At 39.5% G+C, this 22,961-nt stretch overlaps 2 protein-coding genes across 3 annotated transcripts in view; one reads left to right on the top strand and one right to left on the bottom strand.

Annotated features, from left to right (window-relative positions):
• The first annotated feature begins 272 nt into the window (after window positions 1–272).
• On the top strand, window positions 273–1,627 carry LOC131431549 (uncharacterized). Its single transcript, XM_058597332.1, has one exon. The coding sequence runs from the start codon at window positions 301–303 to the stop codon at window positions 1,549–1,551; it is 1,251 nt and encodes a 416-aa protein (XP_058453315.1). The 5' UTR covers window positions 273–300; the 3' UTR covers window positions 1,552–1,627.
• Window positions 1,628–10,163: 8,536 nt separating this feature from the next.
• Window positions 10,164–22,961, bottom strand: part of LOC131431546 (WD repeat-containing protein 75) — a 34,515-nt gene continuing 21,717 nt past the window's right edge. Inside the window, exon 7 of one of the 2 annotated variants that reach the window (XM_058597327.1) lies at window positions 10,164–10,565. In XM_058597327.1, the coding sequence (XP_058453310.1) occupies window positions 10,209–10,565 (357 nt within the window). In that variant the 3' untranslated portion in view covers window positions 10,164–10,208. Of the gene's footprint in view, window positions 10,566–14,167; window positions 15,244–22,961 lie in introns of those variants that run through there. The other variant, XM_058597329.1, reaches the window with a different exon arrangement.

Raw genomic sequence — 22,961 nt, 5'->3', positions numbered from 1 at the left:
TATCCTAACATTTAATATACTTTTACTTCAAATCCAACTATAAAAATTAAAGCAAACAGAGTATCCCATATGGTAATCGTTGCGGAGCATGTCCATGAAATATGGCCTGATACAAATCAAATGTCCACAAGTTATATTACTCTCATTATTTATTCCCTTCATATGCTGGGGGCGGTATTCATACCTTACACCATAATTTACAATCACCATAAATTAATTCGCTTGACGCTTGACGATCCCAGAGTGCATCCCGACCGCACTAAGTATTTTTAGTGAGTCCGCTCCGGGCACGTGAGAACGATGGCGAACCAACTCGAGCTTACGGCTGCCGATGAAAGATTAATTGTGGAAAATTATTTAAACAACCGAACCATGCAATTTGACATCCTCTCATCGACGGTGAAAAGTTTACAGGAGCAAAGAACAGGATATCTTGGAGATCATTTCCTGCTGTCACTTACCATATTACTGAGTACGGAAAATTTCGAACGCACCGAGCACAAAGTGGAACTGTTCGTGAAGGCATTGCCAACATCCATTCCCAAGCTGAAGAAATATCTGGAGGAAATGAGAGCGTTCTCAAAAGAAGCTGAACTTTTTCGTCAGTTGATCCCGAATCTTTCGGAATACGGAAGATTCTGCCCGGAGGCTGTTTTCGTAAAGGATCATCTAATCGTATTCAAGAATGTCAGTATCGATGGTTTCCGTGTTGTGGAACAGAACGGTGGGTTATTAGATTTGGTACATTTGGAAAAAGCTCTTAAGACGCTAGCAAACCTTCATGCGGCGAGTTTCGCACTGGAATCCAAACAAGGCAAACCCATAGTCGACCAGTATCCTGGGTTGTTGGATGAAAATGCTTGGAAGCTTCAAGAGGATTATCCTCGAGTGGCCGAACTGGAAAGTAATATAGACATGATGTGTGAAATTGTGAATCATTCGGAGAATAACTGGAACCGATGTGACGCACTGGTGATGCAAATGCCAAATTGTGTGCGAGAAATTTATGAAATGGTGAAAACATCCCCCGTTTACCGGAATGTTTTCAGTCATGGTGATCTATGGAATAATAATGTAATGTTTCGATACTCGGAATCCGGTGCTCCGGTGGATAGCTTACTGCTGGACTACCAACTATCGCGATACGTACCACCAGCTTACGATTTCAATATGTTGATCACGCTGACCACGACTAGTGACTTCCGGAGAAAACATTACACGTTTCTCCAAGGATACTATTACCAATCACTTCGGACGGCGCTGTGTCGTCATCAGCTAACAGTTGAGCAAATGTTGTCACAAGATGAATTTCGAGAATCCTGTCAACACTACCGGAAAGCAGCAGCGATTGACAACTTCGTGATTAATCACATTACTTTGTTACCGAAGAGAGTTTTGGATGACGTTTTTCGTACAGCAGAAAGTTATGCAGAATTTGGTGGAGAAGCTAAAGTTAAGAAAATTTTGAAAACATTCGACGAAGATCTGGGCTACCGCACTCGTATGATTGATATTATTGAAAATCTGGTGGAAGTTTTTAGACTTTTGTGAAAACAGAATATTTTTAAGTGTACTGAACAAGCATTATAACTATTTTAGAATAAAGATTACCTTATTACTTTTTTTATATCGTTTATTTATCCTCTTTTTAAAATAACTATTTATTGGAATATAAGTTAAAATTACATTATTAAGATTTAAATTGGGTGTTCACCCACAACCCTATTATATACATCATTTGGTTATTACCATGAAGACATCATTTGCTTCCGCAACTCTGTGAATTTTGTGTAGGGAAAATTCTAAACCTACTTGTATTGTGTAATGGGGAAAAGGAACTTATATACTAACTTACTAACTAATACAGAAAGCGAATCGATTCAATTGAAGATTGCATCGATTTTTGTCGGAATTTGCTTATAATATTATGTGACATTACATCTAATGGTTCTATATTTGTGAGTCTGTGTAACTCATTTGTACTAAACCAGGGAGGACGCTTCAAAATCATTTTCAAAATTTTATTCTGAATCCTTTGAAGCGTTTTCTTCTTGTTGGAACAACAACTTGACCAAATTGGTACTGCATAAAGCATGGCTGGTCTGAAAATTTGTTTATAAATTAACAACTTGTTTTGCCTTTCTCATATAGAAAGGTTATGCAATCACTGTGAAAACCGACTTTTGAACGAAGTCCGGAGGGCCGAGTGTCATATACCATTCGACTCAGTTCGTCGAGTACGCAAAATGTCTGTTTGTGTATGTGTGTGTATGTGCGTACGTGTGAATGTAACGTTTTTTTTTGCATTAACTTTTCTCGAAGATGGCTGAACCGATTTTCACAAACTTAGATTCAAATGAAAGGTCTTGTGGTCCCATACGTAATTCCTGAATTTCATCCGGATCCGACCTCCGGTTCCGGAAATATAGGGTAAAATGTGTTAAAAATTGTATACCATCACTGAAAAGGGCGAAAAACCATAAAAAGTTTTCTAAATCGACCTCAAATCTTCTCCAATTGATAGTTTTTGATGATCAAATAAATAGGAAACTGGAAATCAGACATTTTTGCTATTAAACCTTTGTGCCAAACACCGTCGAATGCTTTTTCTATGTCTAGAAGAGCAACTCCAGTGGATAACCCAGAAGATTGATTCGATTTTATCGTGTTTGTTACTCTGAGAAGTTGATGAGTAGTTGAATGTTCATGACGAAATCCAAACTGCTCTGGTACAAAAATTGAATTCTCATTTATATGAGACATCATTCTCAACAAGATCATTTTTTCAAAAAGTTTACTGATAGAAGAAAGTAAGCTAATTGGTCGATAACTAGATGTTTCTTCTGGGTTTATTATCAGGTTTGAGGATAGGAATTACTTTAGCGTTTTTCCATCTTTTTGGGAAGTAAGCTAATGAAAAACACTTGTTGAAAGTTTTAACTAGGAGTCTCAAGGCAACATCGGGAAGATTTTTAATAAGAATATTAAAAATTCCATCATTACCAGGAGCCTTCATGTTTTTGAGTTTCCTAATAAATGATTTAAGGCCATCGTCCAAGTACCATGCGCGCGGGTGGTTTTAGGAAATTTTCGATGGAAATTTTGAGAAATTTGCCAAAACCAAAAACATACAGACCTTTGAAATACTTTTATCTATCTACAGGGTGAAAATGGCTGGAAAATTCGGAGGATTTTCCGAGTCTTATCAAAAATAGCTCTGAAAAATGAGTGTTTTTGTGATCTTGCACAATTATCTGGAAAAATAATGCGATGACATAAATTTTTTTTTTCAAATGAACCTTATGGTGGATACAAAGATTACATTTGGACACATTTTTGGAAAACCTTTTCACGCTTTTCATAGAAAATCGACGAATTTCAAAAATTTCCACGAAATCGGTTATATGAAATTCGTTGATTTTCCATGAAAAGTGTGAAAAGGTTTTCCAAAAATGTTTCCGAATGTGATCCTTGTTGCCAGCATAAGGTTTTTTTTAAGGAAAAAATTTATTTCATCGAATTATTTTTTCTAATAATTGTGAAAAATTACAAAAAAGCTCATTTTTTTCAGTGCTATTTTTGATAAGACTCAAAAAATCCTCCGAATTTTCCAGCCATTTTCACCCTGTAGATAGATCTACCTATTAATAATATTTCAAAGGTCTGTATGTTTTTGGTTTTGTCAAATTTTTCAAAATTTCCATCGAAAATTTCCTAAAACCACTCGCGCGCATGGTACTTGGACGATGGCCTTAATTTCGTCAAAATTCGTCTCAATAATGTCATTTGGAAATAACACTTGAGTTGATATATGCTGACAAATTTCAGGGAGACTTCATTTTCAATAGGACTCACAACGTTCAAATTAAAATTGTGGACACTCTCGAACTGCTGAGCAAGTTTTTGAGCTTTTTCGCCATTTGTAAGAAGTATTTGATTTCCTTCCTTGAGGGCAGGAATTGGTTTCTGAGGTTTCTTAAGAACCTTGAAATGTTTTCAGAAGGGTTTAGAATATGATTTAATTTGTTCAACTTCTTTAGCTAAATATTCATTTCGCAAAAGAGTAAACCTATGTTTAATTTCTTTTTGTAAATCCTTAACTATGTTTTTCATAGCAGGATCACGAGAGCGTTGATATTGTCGTCGACGAACATTCTTCAATCGAATGAGCAGTTGAAGATTATCATCAATGATAGGAAAATTTAATTTAGTTTGAGCTTTGGGAACTGAAAAATTTCTAGCTTCGATAATGTAATGATTCAAATTATCAATTGCTGTGTCGATGTCGGCAGAATTTTCTAAAATAGTTTCATGATCCACATGATTTTCAATGTGAGATCTGTAATCCAACCAATTCGCTCTATGATAATTGAATATAGAACTAATTGGATTAAATATAGCTTCGTTGGAAAGTCTGAATGTTACAGGAAGATGATCTGAGTCAAAGTCATCGGTGTGTAATCGGTTCACTACAAATGTGACTTCGATCCGTTAGAACCAGATCAATTGCAGACGGGTTTTTCACGGAAGAGAAGCAAATCGGATTACTGGGATGAAGAACTGTGAAGTAACCAGCTGAGAGCTGATTCTGAAGTATTTTACCATTACTGTTATTTTGCCTACAATTCCACTGGACATGCTTAGCTTTTAAGTCCCCTATTACGAAAAATTTCGATCGATATTTTGTGAGTTTTTGCAAATCGCCTTTAAAAAAATTTAAATGTTCGCCGGTGCATTGGAATGGCAAATATGCTCCAGCGATGAAATAAGTTCCATGAATGGTTTCAACTTCGATTCCCAAACTTTCAATAACTTTAGTATTGAAAGAAGGTTAAATTCGATGTTTAATTTGCCATTGGACAAAAATGGCAACTCCACCACCCATTCCAGTAAACCTGTCAAATCGATGAACCACATAATGTGGATTACTTTTCAATTTGACATTTGGTTTAAGAAAAGTTTCTGTCACAATGGCAATATGAATTTTGTGAACTTTGAGAAAATTATGAAATTCATCTTCATCCGATTTCAAAGATCGAGTATTCCAATTTAAAATAGTCAAATAATTATTTAACATCACTGTTAAATTTTAAAGTCGAATTCATTCGGATGATCATTTGAAAAAGTTGATCTTGTGGGTAGATCATTTTATTTTCAGTTATATCGCCTAAATCGACTTCATTTAAAGAAGCGAATGGCATTGAAGGAGATGATTTGTCCGATCTACCAATTAATAAATTGTTTTCGTTAGAAGATGAACTGCAAGGCGTTCCTGTGTTTTGATTATTTACATTAGAAGAATTAAGTGGTAGATTTCTACCTGTTACCAAAGCGTAACTGTCAGTAGAAGAAGATGATGACGAGGTCGATCCACCTGTCAATAAATTGTTTTCGTTGAAAGGCGTGGCATTGGTAACGGTTTTTTGATTTTCAGGTATGTTGTGTAAATTTAAGGTCGTTGATTTGACTTGTTGTCTAAGTGAACGAGCGTTTAAAATTTTTTCCCTGACAGGAAATTTCAAATAAGTGAATTTATGACTTACTTTTTCATTGACGACATCTGCATTGCCTCAGCAAACGACTCGGAACACGGCGATCACATACGTTTAGTTTTGGACCGTTTGAAGGAGAATGGACTGATGATAAACATTGATAAATGTAACTTTTCCAAACCTGAAGTTGAATTTCTCGGATATTGTGTCAACAAGGATGGCATTCGTCCGACGTCATCTCGAGTTGAAGCCATTCTCAGTTACAAGCCTCCCGCAACTGTTAAGGACCTTCGTCGTTTCCTCGCATTGATCAACGTCTACAAACGATTTATTCCACATGCGGTAACAGTTCAGGAGAATTTACGAAAGCTGATTCCTGATAATAAAAAAAAAAACGATACAAGGGCAGTTGCATGGGAGCCCGATGCGAAAACATGCTTCGACAGTCACTTGCAGAAGCGGCTTTACTTCACTTCCCGGACGCTTCCAAACCACTAGGCCTCATGATCGTTGCCTCAAATTTTGCGGCTGGTGCCGTTTTACAACAATTTGATGGCAGCTCTTGGCAACCCCTGGGATTCTTCTCTGCAAAGTTCTCAACGAGCCAGCAGAAATATTCGACATTCGGCCGTGAACTCACGGCAATGAAGCTGGCAGTAAGATATTTCAGATACCTTGTCGAAGGACGTAAGTTTACGATCTACGAGAACTGAGAAATTGTCCTTACGTAAATAACCCTATTTATTGTGATGTTTCAGCCAACCTTCGTGTACGACCATACACTCCTGAGTGTCATCGTTCGGAAATAATGTAACAGCTTCATGGACTCGCTCATCCTGGTGCGAAAGCAACAAGAAAACTCGTAACAGATCGATTCGTTTGGCCATCAATGAACAAGGATATCAACCAGTTCGTTAAAACTTGCCAACAATGTCAGCTATCCAAGGTCACACGACACACGAATGCACCACTCGCGAAGTATGAGGCACCGAAAGCAGGATTTCGTCATATACATATGGATTTGGTAGGTCCTCTTCTGCCGTCAAAGGATTGTAGATATCTGTTGACCATAATCGATCGTTTCACGCGGTGGCCCGAAGCAATTCCGCATTCCGGGACATGACGACACCCACTGTAGCCATGGCACTATATTCGGTGTGGATTGCACGATTTGGTACCCCAGAAACCATTACAACCGATCAGGGACGGCAATTTGAATCAGAACTTTTCAAGGAGCTGGCTCGATTATTAGGTGTACATCACATTCACACAACAGCCTATCACCCGCAAGCGAATGGTATGGTGGAGCGATTTCATCGCACGTTGAAGGCTGCTTCAATGTGTACATATGCAAAAAAAAAACTGGTACTATCGCTTACCGTTGGTACTGCTTGGGCTGCGGTCTGCATATCGAAATGAATTGCTGTGTTCATCTTGCGAACTAGTGTACGGACAAGCACAAAGAATTCCTGGAGAGTTCTGCAATCCGCCAGATTTTAATGTTGATCGAACGGAGCTAGCAAATAATCTGCATCGTACATTCTCAGAACTCAAAGCACCAGCAGCAACCCGACGCATAAATGAACGCGCATTTATGCATCCCAATCTGAAAACATGCACTCATGTGTTCGTCCGAATGGACACCGTCAGGAAACCACTGCAACAACCTTACGAAGGCCCCTACAAAATTCTTCAGAAGAACGATAAATGTGTGGACGTCTCAATTTCTGGCAAAAGAGTTATCATCTCAATAGATCGAATAAAACCAGCACACATCTGTGGAGAAAGTTTTGCGAATCATTCACAAGACGATCACCGTACCAAAGTTATCCCAAGTGGCCACCGCGTCCGCTTCTTGGTGTAACTGGGGGGACTTATGTGGCGCTGCTTACGAGCCACCCTGTTGCCATCCTTCCGAGAGAGAGAGAGAGAGAAAACGATAGACTCCGAGAGAAAAATAAAGAACCAGTTAGTGCAAGTTCGCAATCACGAGAATATACGCGTTTTAGAATCACAGAAAATAAAACTACTTCTTTTCAAACTAAACCGTCGTGAATCTGTTTGAAATTACGATCACTGTCCCCAAACTGTCAAATGCAAGAAACGGATTTTTTCCATTTGCCTTAATGTTAAATATAGCAGTTTAAAAATAACCTGTTTTTGAACTAATTGTGTTCATAACATCGATTCAGAAAACGCTATCTGAATGCGCCAACCAATCAAAAATTGGTTTTAACAAACTCTTAAAGATGTTCAAAGATACGTAATAAGAAAAGTAAAAAATAAAAATGCTAGAGCGAAAAATCTGATTTTTTGAGGAACACCCTAAGTTGCTCTTTAAAAATAGCTGTAACACAGAAACCGTTGCAAATACTACAATTGCTGAAGACACAAAGCTGCTCGATATAAGTTTATCTGCAATTTTGCTGAAGGATGCAGTCCTCTATCTCAACACATTCGAAAAATAAGTTTTGGATCACCTTAATAATAAGAGCTACCCTTATACCATGTAACATCGAAATATGACTGATCATTTGTTTTGAAGACATCATAGCTTTAAAGTATAAGGTCAAGTCACAAATGTTTTTGTCCCCCTAATTGTGGATCCGGACCACTGTGCAATACAATAACAGTTCGGCTGAAAAGTTCGTATCGTTTCTATGAGAGGGCGCCACTAGAATTGAATCCATACCATTTTCAGTTAGTACCAACCTTCAAAAGATACGTGTATAAATTTGACAGCTGTCTGATTATTAGTTTGTGAGATATTGCATTTTAAGTGTAGCTACTTTTGTTATTGTGAAAAAAATGGAAAAAAAGGAATTTCGTGTGTGAAGTGGGAATTTCGGAGTGAAGTGATGGAGCCATGTTTCGTCCATTGTTATATATCGACGAAAAAAATCGGTTTTATTTCGATATAACAGCTCCAAACACTGCTCAGAATCATCAATTCGTTGTTGTTTTTGATCGATTGTGAGCTCACGCGGCACCCATTTTGCACAAAGCATTCTCATATCCAAATATTCGTGAATAATATGTCCAACACGTTCCTTTGATATCTTTAGGGTGTCAGCTATCTCGATCAACTTCACTTTACGGTCATTGAAAATCATTTTGTGAATTTTTTCACGTTTTCATCAGTAACAGCCTCTTTTGGACGTCCACTGCGTTCATCGTCTTCGGTGCTCATATGACCAGTACGAAATTTTGCAAACCACTTACGAATTGTTGCTTCGCCCGGTGCAGAGTCTGGATAACACTCACCAAGCCATTTTTTGGTATCGGCGGCACTTTTTTTCATCAAAAAGTAGTGTTTCATCAACACACGAAATTCTTTTTCTTCCACTTTTTTCACAATAACAAAAGTAGCTACACTCAAAATGCAATATCTCACAAACTAATAATCAGACAGCTGTCAAATTTATACACGTATCTTTTGAAGGTTGGTACTAACTGAAAATGGTATGGATTTAATTCTTGTGGTGCCCTCTCATAGAAACGATACGAACTTTTCAGCCGACCTGTTATAACTCGGAAATTTGAAAATTTCCGATCTTCACCAATTTTTTTGAGAAAACCCAAAACAAAATCATAGTTATCAATTGCGTTTGAGTTGTGCATAAAAATTGTTTAGATCTTCTGTAAAATACAAAAACATAATTATTTTTTGAGTTTAGGTATATTTACCAAAATTTACCAAAAGATTGTCAGTGAAATCCAAGTTTCAGTTATTTTCTAAATTTTGTTCAAAACAAATTTCCAACTAAAATAATAAAAAATATTTGTCGTAAATTTTAAAAGTTTTGATTTGATTTTATTTGGCAAATTTTTCTCAATAGTAGAAATTCTCTGTATTTGTACCAAATTTCTTGAGATTCTTTGAACGGATATATCATTTTGTTCATCAATACATTGTTTCTGGTAACGATTCCAATATTTTGGAGCAGAAAAATGTACATGTCATCGCTTTAATTTTTGAGTTATATACAAACATGTGAAAAAAATGAAAAATTCATGTATATTTATAAATTCATCGATTTTTTAAGGATTTATTTTGATAGTGCAGGAATGGTAAAAATATATAGGTCATAGCTTTGAATTTCGATATATTTATGATATTTATGTAAAAAGTCTCACCTCATCTATCAACAGTTTTCGTTATGACTTTGGGTAGAAAACCCTATTTTTCGTTTTTTTTAGTGCATTTTATTTCTGGAAGTAGTACCTTTCCAATGGTGAACAAATTTCGAAAATCGGTTGATTAACAACAAAGTTATGACTCGGTAAAGTTTAAGTTCTCAATATCCGATTCGCGAAGTAGGTGCCGCATAAATGCAGATAGGGCATAAAAAAAAACTTGGAACGGGAAAAATCAGATTTTCATTAGTTTTTCCTGAACGATCGTCAATAATGATATACTTGAAATAATCTACAACCTTCACAAAATGCGAGGGTGTAAAATCAATCATATTTCTTTGGTACCAAACGTAATTTTGGATACCTTTATTTTCAACCGTGGAAAGTTCAGTTATCTTGAAAATATTTATCGAAAACATAAATATTTCCGACATCATTGGAAATATAACGGATGTTTTTGGACTTTCATAAAATAGAACTTCTTTCAATCCTATTAAAAAAAATTTCTACTCTCTTTACAATTGCAAATGATCATAGTCTTAAAGAACGAAAGTATCCATTGAACATACTTACACCTAATCAAAACTCAATGTCAACACTCTCCTCAAGCAGCTGTTTTAGTTTTGAATCCTGATCGATCAGTACGGCTTTACTGGTCGGTTTCAGCTTGGCCCGTTCGATTGTTTCCAACGCCAGGCGCCGTTGGGCGATTTTGGCCGTCACTCCGGCCGCCTGGTTCGGTTCATTTTCGGACTCACTAGCATCGTCATCATCACTAACGAGTCGACTTGCGACGATGGCAGCCGTGGCCTCCTCATCAGCAGTGACAGCCGAAGCACGTTCGCGTCTTCTTTCCTCGACAACCAGCAGCGATTTAAGAAAGTCGCGGCATAGTAGGCTGATCGGAGCCATCGTATGGGAGGCGGAGGACGCAATCTGAAAAAAAAACAGAAAAACAATGACAAAAATCTAGATTATTCTGTCAGTGACTGACACTATGATTACTGTCCCAAGAGGGAAAGGAGTGGATGGATTCCCGCTGATCGGTAACTGTGCATATTGGCTTGCGTAACGAGCACATTACGAAGCCATAACCATTTGCACAAACACGAGTTTCTTTGGAAAATTCGGGATAGCTGTTCTCAATGACAAATAAAAGGAACCAAAACCTTTCAATCGAATGATTACGCAAATCGGAAATGTTTCATTAATGCGGTAAAACGCATCCCTGATACAACAATACGCACCCCTTGCTTTTCTCGTACTTAATACTTTGGCGGATTTTTTTTTTATAAAATTGAAATGTCATTATATCTAAAAATAATTTACGTGATTTTTTTTGTGAACAGATGAGGTTTTTTCAATTGCTCAGACGAAAAAAGGATTCGTTTTTCACGAATTTCGTCGAGTGAAACCCCTATTATAGCCTTGCTTGCGACTATGAAAATACCATAACAATCGGCTACATATCCACTGAACAGTACAACAAAATGTCCAAAAAACTAAAAACACTATATAATAACGCCAAAACAATATCACTCAGAAATTCCGCATTTTGGTGCCCATTCCTGATGGCAAAGTAGAGGTAAATAGGTGATTCTAATTCAGAAGAAGAACCAAAACTATTTTCCTTGTATAGAAACAATAAAGATAGCATCCATGATGATATCTTTAAAACAAATGTTATATTAAAACCTGTTTTAATGCTGTGTAATGATGCCATTCTCATATTACTCATAATTCTATGGAATTCGCAAAAACAACTGTTCATTGTATAGAAATAATAAACGGTTGTTCGAACTTAATTTAATAAAATCTACAAATCCTGTTTAGCCTGTAGTTCCGGAACCGGAAGTAGTATCCAAAGCAAATTTAGAATACCGTATGAAACTGTAGCAGACATCCGTAACCGTTTCGTTATCTTTATAGCGTGTACGAAATAGAACAATTCACACATCGTTTGTGTTGTGTTTTCTTTTTCTACGTTGCACGTACCGGTGTTGTACATATTGTCATTCTATTTGGCGGTTTGAAAACTTTGACACTCATCGCCCTATAACTGCGGAACCGGAAGTCGGATCCGGATGAAAATCGGTTCACGCATCGCTAAGAAATCGATGTGAGTTCTATTTTTTGAGAGTTTTTCCTCACTAATTCGGTGCTTCCGGCACAGGAAAAGAGGAGACCAGTAGTAACGAATTAAGTTAATTAAAAATTAAAATTAAAAACTAACAAGTTCTGCAAACTGTGAGAATTTATCACACATTTATTTTATGGGATTTGTATCTGGTTTTGATCATCGTTCGTGAAAAAATACTCAAGAAAACGGTAATTTTCCACTTATCACTCTTTACTTCGGAAACCGGAAGTCGGATCTGGATAAAATGTTCTAGAAATTTGTAGGAAACTATAAGACCTTTCATTTGAATCTTAGTTTGTAAAAATCCGGTTAGGCCGTTTCCGAGAAAATTTAGTGCACATTTTTTCTCTACTTTTAACATATCACCCTGTAACTCCGGATCCGGAAGTCGGATCGGGATGAAATTCAATAGCAGGCTATGGTACCATGAGACCATTCATTTGAATCTAAGTTTGTGAAACTCGGTTCTGCCATCTCCGAGAAAAGTGAGTGCATATTCTTGTTACATGCATACACACAGACACACACACACACACGAAGGTTTGATAAGTTCGTCGAGCTGAGTCGAAAGGTATATGACATTTGGCCCTCCGGGCCTCTGTTGAATAATCGGTTCTCACAGTGATTGCATAGCCTTTCTATATGAGAAAGGCAAAAATATTGATAATAAAACTTGCATTTGCAGGTTTATTGTCTTTCTTATAGTAACCTTCAAATGGATGTATTGTTGCTTGAGTATTATTCCAATAATATCCTTGAGCTGCTGCTTCGAAAAATAAATGAATAATATTCACAAAAATCACAAATCGCCATAATTTCGTCACTGTGAAAACCGACTTTTGAACCAAGGCACGGAGGGCCGAATGCCATATACCATTCGACTCAGCTCAACGAACTGTTCATGGCTGCTCGGCCATCTATGGAAGTTGACCATCAATGTCAAATTCCCTCTCTGAGCAGCCTAGATAGCCGTGTAGTGTCGGTAGCGGTTTCCCAACTGACTAAGAATAACGCTACGGTCCACCTGTACCATTGGTATAAGTCCACCAAACAGGTAAGCCGTGTGGCATCCGGCGGAATTATTTTTTACCAAGAATTAATCCACTGGTTTCCTGTTCCATGTCGTAAAAGGCCACAAAAATAGGAACTCCTAAGTCAAGGTGTATTTCCGTGCCGATGACTGAATGACTGCAGGAGGTTAAACAATGCAGTCGTGAACGGAATATCTTGGGATTTTCCCTTACTGTGTTAAGCGAAGCTCTGGCACAGTGGACGACTTCTTTCTTCGCAACTCGTGGGATTTAAATGATTAAAACATTTAAAAAAATCCTTACATGGTTCGCTATAGGCGATTATAAGCCAATATATTTGGTTTCTTGTAGTTGTTGTACGATAAGTGCTGGAGGTGGAATGTTCGTTACTCTAATTGATAATGGTTAGAGTAGCACAAATCAATCTCCAGCATAAACGTACAGCAACTATAAATCTATCCAGACTTCTGCAAGAAGGTAAAGCTTCTATAGCTTTGGTTCAAGAACCATATTTCCAAAAGGGAAACTTCTACGTTGGAAAATTGTTAAACCCAGTCTTTGTTGCCTTCAACAAGACCGGTATGACAAATCCACGTGAAATGCCTCGAGCATGCATACTTGCAAATAGTGCTCTCGATGTTTCTCTCATATCGGAGCTCACAACTCGGGATGTTTGTGCTGTCACAGTTGGTATGACTATTGATGGGATAGACAGAAAATATGTCTATTGTTCGGCATATTTACCGCATAACCAACCTTCGCCAAGCGATGACTTCAAAAGGGTTGTATCATACTGCTGCAAAAGTGATTTACCGCTTATAATCGGCAGTGACATAAATGCTCACCATATCATTTGGGGCAGCACAGATATAAATTCGAGAGGCTCTGATATGATGGAATTTGTGAGCAGTACAAACCTGCACATAGTCAATGCAGGAAACCGTCCAACTTATGCGAGATCTGGAAGAGAGGAGGTTTTGGACGTAACTCTCTGCTCTGATAGAATTGCGCATGAGTTGGTGAATTGGCTCGTCTCCGATGAGCTCGAACCTTCGTTGTCTGATCATAAGTACATCTTCTTTGATCATTCAAACGTTAAATTTGATATTATCACATATCGTAATCCCAAATCTACAAACTGGGACCTCTATGAAGAGGGCTGGGCGACTAGATTTTACGGGTACCAACCAACAATTGATTTGGAAAATGTTGTCGACGAGACAAATTCACTCATAGTTGCAGCATATGAAGAGGCTTGTCCACTTCGGATTGTGCAAGCTACTAGAGGAACTCTTTGGTGGAATGCTGAACTTGCTAGACTAAGGAAACTATGCAGAAGAGCTTGGAACCACCGACGCAGAGATGGGTCGGAGGCATTCGTGGGCTTACAAAAATGCTCTTCGATCGTCTGAGCGAAGTGGTTGGAAAAGCCTTTGCACAAATGTCTCTAGTCTCAACGAGGCTAGCAGATTAAATAAGTTACTTTCGAAGTCTAAGGACTTTAATGTCAGTTTCTTGAGAACTTTAGATGGTGAACACTTGTCTGATGAAGGTGATGTACTTCACTATCTTTTTAACACTCACTTTCCAGGATGTATGGATCCATCACCGACAGCTCTTCCCGAGACTTTTTCAGGTAGTTACGATTCTTGGGCCCTTGCTCGAAGCGTTGTGACGATTGAATCGGTCAAATGGGCAGTTGAGAGTTTTGCTCCGTACAAGTCTCCTGGAAAGGATGGAATTTTCCCAGTGTTACTGCAGAAAGGGTATGAACATTTCAAACATGTTTTGAAGAAAATACTTACTTTTAGTCTTGCGACAGGATATATTCCAAGAGCCTGGTAGGAAATAATCGTCAAATTTATTCCCAAAGGCGGTCGCGACACTTATGAGGAAGCGAAGAGTTTCAGGCCTATCAGTCTTAGCTCATTTCTCCTTAAAACAGTGGAACGCATAGTAGATCACTATATCGGGAATGTTAGTTTGGGCGTGCATCCGCTACATGGAATGCAACATGCTTACCAGCGTGGAAAGTCCACTACAACCCTGTTACATGATGTTGTGTACAACATTGAAAAAGCTTTCTCACAAAAGCAATCTTGCTTGGGAGTTTTCCTAGATATTGAAGGTGCCTTTGATAACGTGTCTTTCAATTCAATTCTGGAAACAGCCCGTGGTCATGGCGTACCTTCAAGTATCACAAATTGGATACACGCAATGCTTAGCAATCGACTTCTTTGTTCATCGCTTCGGCAAGCAGAGATTAGAAAGCTGAGTGTCTGTGGGTGCCCTCAAGGTGGTGTACTATCCCCACTTTTATGGAACCTAGTCGCTGATGGTTTGTTAAGGAAACTTAATAACCTTGGATTTCCGACTTATGGTTTTGATTTAATGCAGCAAGCTCTGCGATCTGTTGAACAATGGTGTTGTCAGGTTGGATTATCTGTAAATCCGGGAAAAACATCAATGGTGGTTTTCACTCATCGTAGGATAATCACAGGAGCTCGTCCGTTGCAGTTCTTTGGTTCAGAGGTCACTGTGGTCGATCAAGTTAAATACGTCGGGGTTATTCTTCAGTCAAAACTGAATTGGTCTGCTCACATTGACTTCAGGATTAAAAGAGCTTGCATGGCTTTCGGTCAATGCAGACGAGCTTTTGGAAAATCATGGGGACTCAAACCCAGATACATTCATTGGATCTACACAACTAATGTTAGACAAATTTTAGCATACGGGTGTCTTGTATGGTTTCAGAAAGGAGAAGTTGCGACAGTTCAATCACAACTAAATCATTTCCAAAGGATGGTCCTAATGGCAATGACAGGATCATTCACGACAACTCCTACTGCTGCTCTAGAGGCGCTAATGTGCATTAAACCACTTCATGTGTTCCTAAAACAAGAAGCATTATCTTGTGCATACCGTCCTTTCAGTTTTCCTTTTAAAACATTCAATGTGAGCTATCTTCTTCGTGAGGAATGGTTGACTGGTTATTTGGAACGACAACTTGATGAACACATAGTTTGTTATATGGACGGTTCTCTGTTGAATGGTCGTGCTGGTGTCTACTGTCGTGAAATGAGGCTAGAGCAGTCTCATTCACTTGGTAAATACTGTAATGTGTTCGAAGTAGAAATCTACGCGATTCTGTGTGGAATACAATCGGCACTTCAGCAGAGGATCTGTGGTAAACGAATTTATTTTTGTTCCGACAGTCAGGCAGCCTTAAAAGCACTCAGTTCAAATGATTCACGGTCGAATCTAGTGATCGCATATCGAACTCAAATTGAAGACCTCAGCATTTCAAATGCTGTTTACTTCTTATGGGTACCCAGCCATTCTGGTATTACTGGAAATGAATGGGCTGATGAGTTGGCTAGAGCTGGTGCAACGAATGATTTCGTTGGTCCTGAACCAGCTTTACCACTTTCAACTAGTTGGATAAAGCACAAGATTCGTTCTTGGGCTGTATCCAAACATGCCAGCTACTGGCGCAGCTTGCAAACTTGCGCTCAGACAAACGCATTTCTACCAGATTTAAATCTGAAAATGTCAAAGTATCTACTGCATTTTTCCAAGCATCATTGCAGTATTCTGGTCAGAGCTCTGACTGGACATTGCAAACTCAATTATCACATGGCTACTATTCAACGTGCTGAGTATTATTCGTGTGATTTGTGTGAATGCGACTACGGTACTTCATATCATCTGATATGTAACTGTCCCGCATTGACGCAGCTACGTATCCGGGTTTTTGGTTCTCCATACATGGTTGAGTCTGTATATGCGGAGCTAAAATTGAAGGATATTCTCTCGTTTCTCACCCAATGTGGTAAGGAGCTATAGTCAGAAGGGTTCATCGTTCTTTCTGGAGTGAATGAATCCTTTCTGTATTCACCTTAAATAGGGTTTAGCAGATTGTTTGGCATCCTTTAGGGGGTACCGAATTTACTTCTGCTCGTAGATACTGCGAATCGTTCTGCATTCTTCCGAGAGTGCAGAATGGTGTCGCTTTTGTAAGATCTCTAAATCCTCTCGGGGGTTGGAGGTTTTATTAACAGCAGACTGTTCGGGACCTCGTAGAGGTTCAGAATTTACTTCTGCTTCCACTAAATGTGATCCTCAGCAGATTGTTCAGCATCCCTTAGGGGTGCAGAATTTACTTCTGCTTTTATGTGTTTTTGTGTCGTCAATTTTTCTCATCCTCCTACTCCAACCCTTACCATTTCCTTTCAATCCTTCCCTCTTATATATCGGGAAAATGATGCTAAAAACAAATTGATGGCAAGGCACAAATCTCCAAATATCAAGGGGAACGTGCCATTTGAACCAATTTGTTCTGATGCCTGATTCCTGATTATCGCTTCAACCAAAATCGCAGAATTGTAGAGAAACTTAACGCTATCAAAATAACTGCTTGCATACAAAACTTGAACACAAGCTTGGTGAACAGAAGCTTAAATATCGGAATCCGTCTCGCAAGTATGTACAAAGATATAATTGCATACATATTGGAGATATTGGTGTAATTTCGTCGGCTATAAAACAAATGCAAATCAAGACAAAGAAATGTTCGGTGTTGGTTCCTAATCAAGATCAATGTAAGCAGACTTTCGTGCAATTGCAGATTCAAAGTGTTACGATTGATTGAACTGTTTGATTGTAGATCATTGGAAATGTTGGTTGCCTTGTTCCCCATCAATGGCTCGAACAACCCCATGGGGTTGATCCTTGTAGTTTTTTTTAATAACTTTGTTTCCTCAAAAGTGCCCAACTGGAATTTTTAATTGTAGGTTGGGTACACAATCACCTATCTTGTAACTAAATTTCATCCAAATCAGACATGGTTTTTTTGCAAATCAATTTTAAATATTCATAATCGTTTTTTTTTTTAGTGTAGGAGTCGATTAGGATTTTTTCGATATTTTTATTCAAAAACTTGATTATTTTATAAAAAACCCTCGTACAACACTTTTCTGTAGGATTTGTCTTTTTAAGACTACAGCCAGTTGAAAATAAAAGAAATTGCTAAAAGTTCGGCCCTTTTCAAAAGACAGTCTAGATCAGTTGTTTTTTTTTTTCAAATAAAATTTTTATTAGGCTCATTTGCTTTAGCTTAACGTGGCCGATTGTCTTGTTGTTAGGGAGAGAGAAAGGGATGCCGTATTACGGGGCGGCATACTCCCCAGTTAGTAAGGGGACATAGGGAGGGTGGGACCTACACAGTATTGAATTGAAATTTGAATACATCATTGGTTTGTGGCATACATCTTTTAGACACATTTTGCGTTCGATGAATCTTCATGTTTTTCAGCTTGTAGCAATGAAGAGATTATTCTGGATTGGGATGCTTCGTTGGTGTGTTCTGACGTTGATGTGACGTTTTTGGGTAGCTTCCAGCAACTCAGTCAGTTCAAGGCAGGTGCATGCTCCGAAGCATCGTTTACACAGGCCATACTTCCAGCAACGTAAAGAAGAGTGCGGTAGAGCTGTAGACGAGAAAGAGATAGGGAGAGCACTAAATTTGAGCATTGATAGTTTTCAAGAAGTTATAGATGAGAGTCATATAAGGAAGATTTCGAGTTGCCAAGACGTCGCGGACTGGTACGAAGGGTGGTATACCTCGGGCCCGAAGGGAACCTATGAGTTGGGACCTGGCATCACAATACTCGACACATGTCCAAACAACATGTTCGATGTCATGATAACCCTCACCGCAAACGCAGACACCACTCTCAGCGAGCCCCACACGACGGAGATGCGCGCTGAACATATAATGATTAGACATGAGCCTTGACATTACACGAATAAAGTCTCGGCTCACGTCTAACCCCCGGAACCAAGCTTTCGTCGATACCTGTGGGATTATTGAGTGTAACCATCGTCCCAGAGTTCCACTATTCCATGTATTCTGCCAGCTAGCTAGAGTTTTCTGACGACAGCAACTGAAAAATTCATTGAAGCAGATTGGTCTTTCACAGATATCACCTTCTAGTGCGCCCACCTTGGCTAACGAGTCCGCCCTCTCATTGCCCCGTATGGAACAATGTGAGGGGACCCAAACCAAGGTAATCTGGTATGATTTTGCAGATAAAGCACTCAATTGTTCCCGTATTTTCCCCAGGAAATACGGTGAGTGCTTTCCAGGCTTCACTGAACGGAGAGCCTCAATGGAACTGAGACTGTCCGATACAATGAAGTAGTGATCTGTGGGCAGAGTGTCAATGATCTCAAGGGTATACTGAATTGCAGTGGACCCGTCTAGATATGATCCGTCAGTGTAAAACATTTTATTACAGTCGACTTCTTTAAATTTATTATTAAAAATTTTTGGGATCTCTTGAGGGCGTACAGGATCCGGGATTCCACAAATTTCTTCTTTCATGGATGTGTCGAAAAACACAGTAGAATTAGAAGTATCCACAAAATGAACACGATTGGGAACAAACGAAGAAGGATTTATATTCTGAGCCATGTAGTCAAAATACAAGGACATAAAACGGGTTTGTGAATTAAGCTCGACGAGCTTTTCAAAGTTTTCTATCACCATCGGATTCAAAATGTCGCATCGGATTAGCAGTCGATATGAGAGATCCCAGAACCTGTTTTTCAACGGTAAGACGCCCGCCAGCACTTCAAGACTCATCGTATGGGTTGATTGCATGCAACCCAAGGCAATACGTAAACAACGATACTGAATTCTTTCCAGTTTAATGAAATGAATATTCGTAGCGGAGCGGAAACAGAAACATCCATATTCCATTACTGACAATATCGTCGTTTTGTACAACCTGATCAGGTCTCCTGGGTGAGAGCCCCACCAAGTTCCGGTTATTGTACGAAGGAAATTGATTCTCTGTAGGCATTTTCGTTTCAAATACCTAATGTGACATCCCCAGGTACCTTTGGAATCGAACCAGACCCCGAGATATTTAAATGTGAAAACCTGAGCTATGGTTTCACCCCCTAGTTGAAGCTGTAATTGCGCAGGTTCTCGCTTCCTTGAAAATACAACCAGCTCAGTTTTCTCCGTAGAGAACTCGATACCCATTTGAAAAGCCCATGTCGACAAGTTGTCGAGGGTATCTTGCAATGGTCCTTGGAGATCGGCAGCTTTGGGTCCTATAATAGACACAACACTGTCGTCGGCAAGTTGTCTTAGCGTGCATAATGTGTTGATACATTCATCAATGTTATTTACGTAAAAGTTGTATAAAAGGGGGCTTAAGCATGAGCCCTGAGGAAGACCCATGTAACTGAATCGCTTTGTCGTCAAATCACCATGCTCAAAATGCATGTGTTTCTCGGACAATAGATTATATAAAAAGTTGTTCAAAACTGGTGAAAGACCATGCTGATGCAACTTCTCAGATAGAACGTTAATGGAAACTGAATCGAATGCCCCCTTGATGTCGAGGAAAACTGATGCCATTTGTTCTTTACGAGCAAATGCCATTTGAATTTCTGTTGAGAGCAACGCTAGACAATCGTTCGTTCCTTTGCCCCTGCGGAACCCAAATTGTGTACCTGAAAGCAATCCATTTGTTTCGACCCAATTGTCTAGACGGAAGAGAATCATTTTCTCCAACAATTTCCGAATACAGGAAAGCATAGCAATCGGCCGATACGAATTGTGATCGGAGGCTGGTTTTCCAGGTTTTTGAATAGTAATAACTCTCACTTCTCTCCATTCGTGTGGGACAATATTACCCTCGAGGAACTTGTTGAATAAATTCAACAAGCGCCTTTTGGCAGAGTCGGGCAGATTTTTCAACAAGTTGAATTTAATTCTGTCTAACCCCGGGGCTCTATTGTTACACGACAAGAGCGCAAGTGAGAACTCTACCATCGAAAACGGTGTTTCGTTTGTATTCAATGTCGCGACGCGGGATATCTTCCGTTCCGGAACAGAATCAGGACATACTTTCTTAGCGAAATCAAATATCCAGCGGTTAGAATATTCCTCGCTTTCGTTCGCGTGATTTCGATTGCGCATGCGACGGGCCGTATTCCAAAGAGTGCTCATTGCTGTTTCTCTCGTTAATCCGTCAACAAACCTTCGCCAGTAACCGCGTTTCTTAGCTTTAATCAGACTTTTCATTTGAAATTCTAACGCCGCGTATTTCCGATAATTATCTGGAGTTCCGTTCCTTCTAAACGAGATGAAGGCTGAAGCTTTTTTCGTTTTCAGCTCTGAGCACTCTTTGTCCCACCATGGGTTGGGAGAACGCATACTAGTTTGCGCGCTATGTACTCGTTTCGTCTGAGCTTGAATTGCGGTGTCAAGAATCAAGCCAGCCAAAAATGTATACTCTTCCTCCGGAGGAAGCTCCTGTGATGTTTCTAGTTTCTCAGACATCGAGCTCGCGTAACGTTTCCAATCAATGTTTCGTGTGAAATCGTACGAAACATTGATTGTTTCCGATGGTCTTCCACGGTTGGTGATAGAAACTATGATCGGCAAGTGATCGCTACCGTGAGGATCACAGATTACCTTCCACTTGCAATCTAACTGTAGCGAAGTCGAGCAAAGGGATAAATCCAGCGCACTTGGTTGTGCTGGTGGTCTAGGGTTCCGTGTCATTTCTCCCGTGTTTAGAATTGTCAAATTGAAGTTGTCACACAGATCTTGAATTAACGAAGAACGATTATCATCATATAAGCAGCCCCATCCTGTACCATGCGAGTTAAAGTCCCCTAAAACCAGCCGCGGTGAAAGAAGAAGTTCTATGATGTCTGCAAGCCGATGATGCCCTATCGAGACTCTGGGAGGAATGTAGATAGAAGCTATACATAGATCTTTGCCTTTAATATTAATTTGGCAAGCAACAACTTCAATTCCCGGTGTCGAGGGGAGGTTAATACGATAAAATGAATAGCACTTTTTAATCCCTAAAAGTACCCCTCCATAAGAGTCTTCTCGGTCCAGGCGGATTATGTTAAAATTATGGAAGTCGAGGTTGATGTTAGAAGTAAGCCAAGTTTCACTCAAGGAGAATACATCGCAATTATGAGTATGTATTAAGTGTTTGAAAGAATCAAGTTTTGGGATGATACTTCTGCAATTCCACTGAAGCACAATGATCATATCTTCGATTCTCAGTGGTAAATTATCCATCAAAAGATACGATCGCTGCAAGGAGGGGCCATTGTTCAGTCAACTGTTTTAAAAATGTCCTTACTGTTGGCAGTAGAGCAGTTAGGAAGCTTTTCAGAGGATCAGTAATATTGAAGGCTGTTAATATCCAGTCCACGATATCAGAAAATTTCAATAATCCAGCGTTTGTTGGATTTTCTGGTTGTGCTTTGGGGTCATTCGGGGTTTTTGATGCCCCAGGAAGTGCTGGGTACTCCTTATCATCCCTAAGTTTTTTGAACCCAGGAGGTGTTTGCTTCGGTTTTGAGTCAGCACTTTTTGTTTCCGTTTGGTTCTTTTGTGACGAAGAGGACAGTCTGAGGCCTTTACGAGGAAGCTTTGGAGAAGCCAGATTTTGTCTTTTCCTGCTTCCTTCAACCTGTGTGTAGGAAGGTCCTTCGCCTGGGTCGTCAGAGGTATCCTCTTCAACTGGCAAGATTGCAAACGGGTTCTCAGGGGTCGATGGAGTGGTTCTTTTTAAGATTTCCGCATAAGAACGTTTGGAACGTTCTTTCACGGATCGCTTCAATTTCTCCGCACGCTGTATGTACGTAGGGCACACCGAAAGATCATGAGGATTCTCCCCGCAGTAGCAACACTTTTCCACTGCTCTTCTGCAGAGATCGTCCTCATGGGCCTCTCCGCATTTGCCGCATCGCAGTTTGTTGCAACAATAGGTTGCCGTATGACCTAGCTGTTTGCAGCTTGTACAATGCATTACCCGCGGTACATACAGCCGAACAGGTAGACGAACTCCACTCACTACCAAATAATTTGGAAGTGCAGATCCGGCAAAAGTCACGCGAAATGAGTCCGATTGGTAAAATTTACCATCTATCGATTTGGAGTGCAATTGCTTGCACTCCAAAATTTTCACTGGTTGAAGGTCGGGGTTTTTGAAACGGCCTACCCCGTCCTTCATCAGATCTTCGATTGTCAGACTTTCGTCACGGACCACACCGTCGATCTCCACCACATGAGACGGGACGTACACGCGGTACTCCTTCGTGAACAACTCGCTGGTA

This window comes from Malaya genurostris, chromosome 2 (assembly GCF_030247185.1).
Source record: "Malaya genurostris strain Urasoe2022 chromosome 2, Malgen_1.1, whole genome shotgun sequence".
In the NCBI taxonomy this organism is placed as follows: domain Eukaryota; kingdom Metazoa; phylum Arthropoda; class Insecta; order Diptera; family Culicidae; genus Malaya; species Malaya genurostris.
This window is presented reverse-complemented; position numbering and strand designations above follow the sequence as displayed.